We start from the raw sequence: 11,164 nt of genomic DNA, 5'->3' as shown, positions 1-11,164 counted from the left end.
GCAGAACTAGGAGTTAGGATAAACAAAATACGGTGTTTTCTCAGCAGTGCCTGATGAAATGGTGCAATGGAACTTAATTGCTGTAGTATTTGATAAAGAATATAAGCCTAAGTGGTTGAAAAAGGGCTTAGATGTGTTCTAGGAAGAAAGAAAGTCTGTCAATGTCTTTTCAACACAGCGGTGGTGTTATAACTTGCAGCTGGTTTCCTAAACCATTGCTTATAGGACATGGGGAGGGATGTCAGCTTGTCTTATACCCCTCGCTAGCAGCTGTGGTGAGAATGGAGTGGCCAGCTAAATGCACCTTTGCTCTGACTCAGAAGGTCTGCTTGTGTTTTCAGGACATCAGGCTTCCTGTTCTTAACTTGTGTTCATACTTTCAGGTGCCAAAAGGTAAATATTTTTAGCAAGCTGAAAGAAATATTGTAAGAACAATTACCATTGGCAGCCAAGTCCTTGGATTTCTACTCTGTGCATAGCTTTCTTCGTAAAATTTTGCATTTTTGTGTTTGTCTGTTAAGGTAGTTTTGCATTTAAATAAAAGACATTCTTTAAACAGCAGCATTTAGCCAATGACAACGTGGTAGTAAAAGGAAAATATTATTTAAAAATTGTTAGCTGCTAATCACTATAGCTAGTAAAATACCTCTTTAGATATAGTTGGTTTCATAGATCTGAATATTGTTGGTTTGCTCTTCTTTTTTTTTTTAATTCTTACTTTCTGGAGAAAGTATTGCTGTTTTACTTCAGTCTGTACAAATTTTTGATTGGCACCCCAGAACTTGCTGTAGAAAATTAATTTTATTTTTTATCAACTGAGATGAACTGTGTGTGATGAAAAGGAAGAATTCGTAACAGTCAAGACAATTTCAAAAGTAAACTCAATTTCTGTTGGAGGTGGATATGGCTACCCAGGCTATTATCTTTATTTTATCCTGAGTGCCAGGAAGAATGGAGCTAGCAAGAATTAAACATTGGAGGAAATAAAATTCAGTTGAAAAGAAAACATGCATCGCAGTTGTGCAAAGGAAATTTCATTCATTTAGTGTTAACTCCTGACTCGTTTTTTTTCATCTGAAGCCACATAGCATTTAGGAAATAATCCGATTTATGGCAGTGGAGCATATTATAGCAGAGCTATACTCCTCTCCTTGTCACAAAATACTCAAGTCCTGGGTTCCTGCGAAGGCAGCTCCAAAGCAGCCATCCAGAGGGGATCAGGCTTCTGCGCGCCTGCTGTAATGGCATCTGCAGGTGCAGCACGCACCCGAGTGCGCTGAAGGATGGTGCCAACATTTTTTTGGTTTTTCATAAAGCATTTTTCTGTTATTCTTATTCTGTCTTATCTTCTCCCGTCCCCCCCTCCCCACACATTCCTATGTTTATTACAAAGGTCCCTTGAGGATTTGTAGATATTCCATTTTGAAGGGGAAAAATTATTTATCGATGTTTTTTTCCTTTTGAACTACATGCTGAGGAGTAAGACTTGCTCTTGGGGTGTGGGTGTATATATACTTGGGATACTCAAAAGCCGACAAAAATAAGGATACTATTCTGGGCTCAGAAGTTAATCCTTCCCTTACCAGCTGTTGGTTAAATATTTGAGATACATAGCTGTTAATGGGAAACAATTAAATAAAATTCTTACTAAATAAAAATCTTATTTTTACAAAAAGGTCAGCCTACTTAAAAATTTTTGTGCAGTGTCCCTATTTATCAGCTTGCTTCCTGCAATAAGCTGCCCTTGTAATGATGCAGCAATTGCAAAAATAACTGAGAACTCCCGGTTTGTCTGAAGTTTGCACCCACAGTAGTGTTTCAGCTAAAATAATGTTTCCTAACAATAAAGCTGATAAAATGTAGAGAAGGAAGGGTGTTTAGTTTGGGGGTTCTTTCTTCCTTAAAACACTTATCTGTAAATAATGGATTGAATTAATTGGGGAGGGGAAAAAACTTGCATGAAATTTCCTTCTGTGAATTCTCTAGTAAGAACAGTCATCAGTTATTTACTGCCTGGTACTGGGTAATACAGGTGGAGAAATTCTCGGTCGTGTTGACATTTTGAAATGCAATGTTTAAAAAATGAGGAGTAATGATACTTAAACCATATTAATAAAAAAAAACCAACCCAAACCTCTCATGTTGGAGAGAGGAGAATGAGTGCTACACACTACTTCAGAGTGCAAATGTAGTTTAACAAGAACTAAAGGGACAGACACACCTTTAAAGAATCTCAAGGAACTTATTTGGAAGCTGACTGGTGAATGTAGGAACTTAGTGTTTACCCTATTTTTTAAAAAATAATGAGCTTTCGTGATACTTTTCAGATTTCTAGTATTGTCAAAGAGGAAAAGTCAAGTTTGGGTGGTTACAGACTGGCGAAGACCCTGGGCAGGGGCTGGGCTGGCAGTGCTCCTGGAGCCCAGCGGCTCCGTTTCGACGCTCAGGGCACCGCGTTTTGCTCTTTCACAACTGCTGAACAAACCGTATTCCCTTTCAAACCTACAGGGGAACATGTGTGAGCCATAGGGATGAAAATTAGTGGAATTATCTTTTTAAAATTACTAACCAAAGCCTTTTCTTTCCCGTAGCCTTTTCTTACTGTTATGAATCTTAACTGCTCACCAGACGTCCACACATTTCTGTGCAAAGCCTTTGTCCCCGCCTGCCTGGAGCAAGTTCACGTCATTCACCCGTGTCGAAACCTCTGTGAGAAAGTCTATTCTGACTGTAAGCAGCTGATGGACACTTTTGGAATCACGTGGCCTGAAGAGCTGGAATGTGCCAGGTGGGGTGTTTTGGTGTTGACAGATGGTGGGGGTGATATTTCCATATTTGACCTGGTCGGAGTTGAAAATCTGAGGCGGAATGTTAAATATCACCTCGCTGCGGCTTCCCCATCACTGGTGACTTTACAGTGCGTATGCGTGGGACTGTGTTTTTATTAAAACTTTGCCATTATTCAGAGGATCACCTGCATTTCCTCTGCGACTTTTCAGCAACAACATTCTGCAGCAGTTCTTTTCAGTATTCATATGCCTTTGAACAGATGTTTTTTACTGCAAGTTTCTTAAATTTTAAAATATTAAACATTCCAGCATAGATTTTGCTCTGCTTTCTGATCTGTAAACTAAGGGTGATAGTACTTCATTTGCTGATAAAATAATGAAATAGAAAATATTCTGTATTTGAATGCACACAGAGCTATAAACAGCAGAAGCCTTGTCTTAACCACTTAAATGTGCAAATTCAACCTTGTCTTGCTTTTCCTCCGTGCCAAAAGTCTCTTTTGAAAAAGAATTTCACCTTTTTCTTAAAGTTGTTTAGGCATCTGTTCCAGAGAGAAGATAGCTAGTACTGCATTTGGGGAAAAGATGAGTCTTTAGATATTAAATGGAAAGCACTGAAAACACTCGAGTGTAATCTTCTTGGGATTCCAACCTTCACCTGCAGATGCTTATAAAAGATTAAGACCAGAGGGGTTTTTTTACCACATGTCGGGACAAGAAGTATAGGAAAGGAGCAGGGAGTGGAAAGTGAACAAATCTTTTTTCTAAGCCCTATGCAGTTGCTAATCCACGATAGGGCTAAGGGAGGGGTGGCACAGTGGTCTTGTGCCATGATCCCAGGCAGAAATCCATGTCAGAGTGAACATGACATATGGCATTAATGCCATTTCCCTTAGCTCTGCAGAAAACTTGAGAGTTGGGGGTTTTTTAAATGAGAAAGCATCAACTTTTTCCTTCTGGTGTGAGCTTCTCTGTAACAGTAGTGCCACTCAGCACAGTTAATGTCTTCAAGAATTGCTTTGAAAGATGTGGAAAATGACAAGCGAATCCAGTTATCCAGTACATCTTCCAAATGACATTTTCAATCAAATTATATTTTTGCAGGAATCACTACAGCTTTAAATTATTCTATTACTGCTAACATTTCCTGAAAATGAACCTGCTCTGTTCATATGTAAAATTACATCTGACCAACAGCTGATACAGAGAAATACCCATAACGCAGGGTGTTCTTAAAACAGCCGAGATACAGCTGGAGCCCGTGGAAGAGGAGCTGGTGGGAGGATGGACAGCAACTGGAATCCTGAGATTCACACTCTTGGATTCTCACAGACACACATAAAGCCTGTTGGGGCATGGGTGCATGAAGTTTGCACTGTTCCCATGCATGCTGGTCCAGCCTGTGGTTAATGAAAGAATCTACTACGGAATCAGTTTGCTTAGTGATTAGCCTGGATTTATTTGGACAGCATGGTAATGCAGAGAAACAAAGAACCGAAGGGTTTTTAGCTCAGGCTGAGCTTGCAAACGGACATTGAGGGACTCATAGTAGCATTTGACAACATTTTGAGATAATGGAATCATACTTTAAAAGCTAGAATGAAAAACTTCTTTTAAAATATATGCTTAACCTTGGAATGTATATAAATATAAATCCCATTTTGAGTAAATGCTTACCTTTTTATGCTTACATAATCTAGCTGGAAAATATGTCAAACACTGCTAGTACTATATTAACCCTATAAAAAGGTCACATATTGTGTCCAATTAAACCCTCGAGCAATGGAGTCTTGAGCAATTTTTAAATGAACGTTATGGAGCTAGAAAAAAAATAGCTAAAATAGTGATAATTTTCTACAATGCTGATCTTTTCTGCTTTTGTCTTTTTCAGTTAGTTGTTGGTGACAAATACCACAAGAACATAAATTATAATAATCATATACTAGTCACCAGTTAATCCTAGACACCGTCAGCCTTCTTTCTTTTTTCCTTGGTTGCAGCTTGCATTTTGACAAGATCATTTGCTGTTTCCAACAGTCTCTTATCCAGATTTTAAAAAACCTACTGTAAATATTTTTATGTACATATATAAAAGTTTAGTAGAATTTAAGACTCTAAAAGAACAATTGCAATTTGAGTCGTGTTTCATAAACAATACAGCCAGAGAACAACAGTTAAATAGCTGTGTTTGAATAATATTCTAAACTTAAAATATTTGAAGTCTGTTTTTTAAAATACCACTTGATGTTTTTAATTTAATACACATTTTGCATTATCTACAAAATTTAACTGTGCTTAGAATCAGATTTTTTTTTTTTGTATTTCAAAGAAATAATTAGAGTTGAGAATGAGGGGTATTAAGATCTTTCCTCTTCTGTTTATTTATCTAGACTAGTCGATTGTGATGAGACTGGCCCTGCCACTGCTGCTGTGACCACAAACATACATGGAACTCAGAAGACCTCAGGCCAGATCCGAAGGGATTATGGATTCTGGTGTCCACGACACCTCCACACTACCAATGGACAAGGCTACAAGTTTCTAGGAATTGATCAGTGTGCACCCCCATGTCCCAATATGTACTTCAAAAATTATGAATTGGATGTTGCAAAAAGCTTCATTGGAATAGTTTCAATCTTTTGTCTTTGTGCTACGCTTTTCACATTCCTGACTTTTTTGATTGACGTTAAAAGGTTTAGGTACCCAGAGAGGCCGATCATATATTACTCTGTCTGTTACAGCATAGTCTCTCTAATGTACTTCATTGGATTTTTGCTTGGGAACAAAACTGCCTGTAACGAGGCAGATGAGAAGTTAGAAATTGGTGAAACAGTTGTTCTTGGCTCCCAAAACAAAGCCTGTACTGTCCTTTTCATGATTTTGTATTTTTTCACTATGGCAGGAACTATATGGTGGGTGATTCTTACAATCACTTGGTTCCTTGCAGCAGGAAGAAAATGGAGCTGTGAAGCTATTGCACAAAAGGCCATGTGGTTCCATGCCGTTGCGTGGGGAATACCTGGTTTTCTAACCATTATGCTCCTTGCGATGAACAAAGTCGAAGGGGACAACATCAGCGGAGTTTGTTTCGTGGGTCTCTATGATCTGGATGCCTCTCTGTACTTTGTGCTTTTGCCGTTGTGCCTTTGTGTTTTTTTTGGTCTCTCTCTTCTTTTAGCTGGTATTATTTCTTTAAATCACGTACGGCAAGTCATACAGCATGATGGCAGAAACCAGGAGAAACTAAAGAAATTTATGATCCGAATTGGAGTTTTTAGTGGGTTATACTTGGTGCCACTTGTAGCACTTCTTGGATGTTATGTCTATGAACTGGTGAACCGGAAAATCTGGGAAATGACTTGGGTGTTTGACCACTGTAACCAGTACCATATTCCTTGTCCTTACCAGGCAAGTAGCAGTTTCCTTTATAAATATTACTGGAAAGTTAATTAACAAAAACTCTTATGCATCACCATATCTACCGTGCAGTTAGTTAATTATTTTCGCGTTAGGTAATCAGTTCAAGAAATGATTAGTTGCTTTTTAAGTCAAAATCAGTGGTATCATACTTTTGCTTTGAAATTTTTCACTGATCAAAGTGATAGCACTCAGCAATGAAATCCCAACTCACAGCTCTAAAGGGAATATATAATCTTTACAGTATTTGAACTTCGTGTTAGAAATTGTGTTGCAGGGAGGACAGTTCTTCACAGCGTTTATTCCTAAAAGTAGTTGCTCAGTATTTGGGTGCTTAGCTCAGTATTGAAGATACTCAAGGTGAATTTGCATCAATTTCAGATGAAGCTGAAATAATGATTCTTGAAAATTGAGTCTAAACTGGATTTAAAATGTTGCTTACAACCCCAGATTTTTAAAATCACTTTTGTCTTTTTTTTCTTTAAAGTGTAGAAGTATAAAACACTTGAAATTACAAAACAAATTTCCAGTGTATTTTTTTCCACAATAGCTGTCATTTGCAGGCTGATTTTCAGTAATGTGAAGAAATCTTAAAGAAAACACAACCAAGGGAAAAAAAAAACCAAAAAACCCCAAATAAAAGAAAAAAACCCAAAGAACAGCACATTAAAATGTGGAGGTGTTCATATGTAACATTTGACTCTTAAAAAATCAACTTCCTTGGAAAGGCTTTTAAAGTAAATTTGCCCATATTCAGTAGTCTCTGTGGATTAAATCTTTTGTAAGTACGTAAAACTCCTTGCAATCACAAGTAATTTGTGGTTTGTTTCTTTTGATTTAAGAACAAGTACAAAAGACGACACCATCACGAAGAGAAATGTGGGTGTGTCGTTAATCTTTCATGGCTTTGTGCTTACCATCTGTGCTTTTACTGCAATAAACTATCATTAAAAAGTGGAATATAAGCACAGGCATTATGGAATGATAAGGCTTGATCCTTCTGCATTCTTAAACATTTTTACTTCCATCTCTATTCTGAAGAAGTGCACTTTGTCTTCAGTGGGTTTTGCACTGGGGCGTGTATCAACCTAAATGGTCCAAAATATACAAGGTTGAAAACAAGGCTTTTATACTTTAAAAAAAAACAAAACAAACTTGTTTTGTAGTGCTTAAATATAACAGCTTGGCATAATAAGGTGGAAAGAGTAGGTATTCTCAGCCTTTCGTTAACCTATTGGAAAGAGTAAGTAGCCACAGAGGATGTTACACCAAGACGTAGTGGATAGGGTCTGTCCCTGTAAGGAACCGTGTGTGCTGACTATGGAGTAGCTTGGAGTGGCGTGCTCTGCTTGGCCTGCCTGAGCTAGCTGGCAGGCTTTTAGTGCATTGGCCAGATCAAAACCAAATAAAAACAAACTTCAGTTTAAGTGGCTGATGTTACCTGGCTAACAAAAATAGTTCCTTTCCTAGATGAGACTGGCAGATAAGCCAGGTAACGTAAATTCAATTTGCAGCATGGGAGCAGAAGATGATAATCTCTTACTGAGCTCCTGTGATCCTGTTCTGCAAATAAGTGGATTAATTTTGCAATAAACAGAAAACTACTATGTAGTTCCCTGCAGCTCCTTGAAGATGCTGTCTAATCTGATTAACTCCCAACTCATCCACTTAGGTTCTTTTAAGTTGAAGGGATAAATCTTATACATACAAACAATCTCTGAAGAACATGGTTACTAATACTATTACCCCCCAAAATTATCTTTCCTTTCAGTTTAAAAGAAAAATATTTCCTTCTGAGTAATCTCCCGTCTGTGTATTCAGCCGTAGACATGAACCAGGTCTGACTTGACTGTACATGTCTAACACTTGCCCACAGTACAAGCCTCAACAAAGAGGAGCACCCATCAGGAGAAAGTCTCTCTTTTACGTAATTGGTTCATTTTCTGCGTTTAAAAAATAAATTAACAAGTATATTTTCTTCTTTGCATTTATGAAACTTTGTTGTCTTCTAGGCAAAGGTGCTAGCAAGGCCAGAAATCTTTTTGTTTCTGATGAAATATTTGCTGACATTAATTGTTGGCATATCTCCAGTCTTCTGGGTGGGAAGTAAAAAGACCTGTTCTGAATGGGCCAATTTCTTCAACAGAAACCGCAAAAGAGAGTAAGAACGATTTTTTCTTCCTATTTTTTTAAAGTGTATACTTTAAGTTGGATTTCAGACATGTTTCCTAAATATAGCTCAGGTATCAAAATGTAGTCCTCAGACCCTTTCTTTTTTGGACTCTACGTGATGCATACAGACATCAGCAAAATTCCGTTGGAGTCTGTGGAAGGTTGACGTGTACAATGACTTTTTGACAACATTCTCAGAAGATAGAAAATATTTTCCTCTGCTGATTTCTTCTTTTCATAGAGCAGAAGACATACTGTTGTCTTTAGCGTTGGCTAATACTTCTCTGGTTTCCAGTCCAAGGAGGGAAGATAATTTCAGCTATCAGCTTTGATCCTTTCCCATGTTCTGATTACTTCATTTGGCTCAGGACTGAGCTGTGTTTACATGCAATAGTAACATCCTCTGCTTTTCTCATCTGCCAGACTTGTCTTATTTTAAATTTGATTTTCATTGAACCCTCCTTAGTATCACTTTTATTATCTTAATCTACTGTTCATTTTTTTTTTTCCTGAAAGGCTAATTCAGTTTTATTACCTAATTTTAGTAAATTTATATCTATGGATTTAAGTAGATTATAAATGTCATCTCCATTTCTTGTAGTTGTCACTTTTTCCATTCCTTTTTATTCCTTGGTTATTTCTTTTAAGATTATCTGTGTTACTTATGAATTATATTGTATTTTTAGATCTTTTTATTTCTTTGGATTTCGCAAGGCAGCAGTCCTTAAGCTCCTTTTATTTTACATCTGCATTCCTTGATGGTGAGCTTATAGCTGCCTTTCCCTCTCCCCTCTCTTTCCATTTCCTGTCTAATTTTTCTTGTGTTTCAGATGTTAACTGCTTTCAGCTATAAGAATTGAAAAATAATGAAGTCAATCTTGTAATGCTTGCTTTTTTTTCCCTTGAACGAGGTTTACTTCAAGTTAATTTGCTAATACAGCTGCTGATGAGCTAATCCTGCTTTCCTCTCTTAGATGATTAATCTACTGAACTCATTGGACCTACTTGCAGAAGAAATTGGCTTTATTTAATTGTTCCACAGACATAATTACTGGGGAGCCATTATGATCAGATTTTTTTTCCTCCACTTTTCACATATAATTGCTTTCCTCATATTCATTTATATCCAGCTCAGGTTACATCACTGGTTGCTATTCTTTCACGTTTTTGTGTACAAAACTGTATTCCATTAGATCTAAGGTTATTCTCTTCAGTCAGTTACGTGCTTGTATTTTCTTTCAGTCCGATTAGTGAGAGTCGAAGAGTGCTGCAAGAATCGTGCGAATTTTTCTTGAGGCACAATTCCAAAGTTAAACACAAAAAGAAGCACTACAAATCAACTTCCCACAAATTGAAAGTCATTTCGAAGTCAATGGGGACTAGTACGGGTGGCACAACAAATCATGGGACTTCTGCAGTCGCAATCACTAAACATGATTACTTAAGCCAAGAAACTGTTGCAGAAATTAAAACCTCTCCAGAGACATCTGAGAAGGAGACAGAGGCAGATGGCACATCAGCCCGAAGGGTCGAGGAAGGTGAAAACAGTGGAGATCAAATGTTACCTCGTTCTAAACTGACCGTGGATCAGGTGGAAAAAAGAAACAAAGCGGATAGCACATGTGACATGAGTAGCTTGGCTGAGAGTGTCAAGGGAGCAGCTGAAGGAAGGTAAGGGTCCAGAACTCAGGCTTTCCCTTGTTTATGTGCATTACCGCTATTCTTGTAAGTTTTCTATTTCTTCTCTCTGAAGAATCAGTATTTTCTCAGGATACTGTAATCCCTACAAACTATTTCGTATGGCCATGTATCTTTAGCGTATGGGCTATTTTATATATTTGTAGGATTCGTCTTTTCCTTTCTTAAGCGTTGAGTGCTGGAGCTTCAGCCTGTCGGATGTTTTTGTGTTGTTGAACAGCGACCCTCAAGAAATCTGTGGCTGCATCGCGATCATTTTCAGAGGTGACAGGTCTGAACAAGAGCAAATTTAGAAGAGCATACAGGACAGTATTGTGTTCTCTTGAAAAGACTATAGCTTGAGATATATTATGATTTTGTTGCTAAAAATGTATTTTTTCCAGTCTAATGCACTGTGCTTAAAACTGAGTCCCTGTGCTTTGTTTTTCATTACTTACAGGATAACTCCTAAAAAGGATTTTATTGAATCTCCTCTGTTACAAAGGAGCTGTTCCCAAATACCTGATGTTTCACAGTCAGCTTCCGTATCACTAATTGTCTACCCAGCTTCAGACTCCAGAAGAGAGTTGGATTCAGGAAACAGTTCAAACCCTTGAAACACTGGAATTTTATATGAACATTTTCGATGTATAAAACTGATATGGATCCTGTGTTACACTGGAAATAACTGATACTCTGTGCCTTATTAAAAAACACACACATCTTGCTTTGCACTTAAAAAAAAAAAAAGTAAGTTTTGTTGTGGGACAGCTGGCAATAATGTACTGTATTTAATCCTATCCAGGAATAATGGAAATTGAAGTTCTGTAGGACATGGCTGGATTGACTAGCAGTAATTTCAGAAAAAGATGAGAGAAACAAATATTCCCAACATAAAGAACAATTTTGTAATGAACTGCATTCAAATAATGCTTAGAAAGCACTGCTACTTTTCAAGGCATAGGATTAATATCTGTGCCTTTGATGTTTTTCAAAACTTGTTAATTTTTCTCTTTTTTACTGTCTTAAACAGCAGTATCACTTAAGTGATGCACAAATTTATAAATACTCTAAATTATGTGTCATGAGGTATCAGTTATAGCACTGTT

At 37.4% G+C, this 11,164-nt stretch overlaps 1 protein-coding gene across 1 annotated transcript; it reads left to right on the top strand.

Moving 5' to 3' along the window:
- Positions 1-2,591: 2,591 nt before the first annotated feature.
- Positions 2,592-10,672, top strand: FZD6 (frizzled class receptor 6; the record flags this gene model as incomplete). Its single annotated transcript, XM_010084856.1, has 5 exons — positions 2,592-2,788; positions 5,180-6,197; positions 8,219-8,367; positions 9,621-10,049; positions 10,516-10,672. Coding segments are annotated over 5 exons (1,950 nt in total), but the record flags the coding sequence as incomplete, so codon positions are not given.
- Positions 10,673-11,164: the final 492 nt, after the last annotated feature.

This window comes from Pterocles gutturalis, unplaced genomic scaffold (genome assembly GCF_000699245.1).
Source record: "Pterocles gutturalis isolate BGI_N339 unplaced genomic scaffold, ASM69924v1 scaffold17245, whole genome shotgun sequence".
Taxonomy (NCBI): Eukaryota; Metazoa; Chordata; class Aves; order Pterocliformes; family Pteroclidae; genus Pterocles; species Pterocles gutturalis.
Note: the sequence above shows the minus strand (reverse complement) of the source record. Positions and strands in the feature narration are given on the sequence as shown.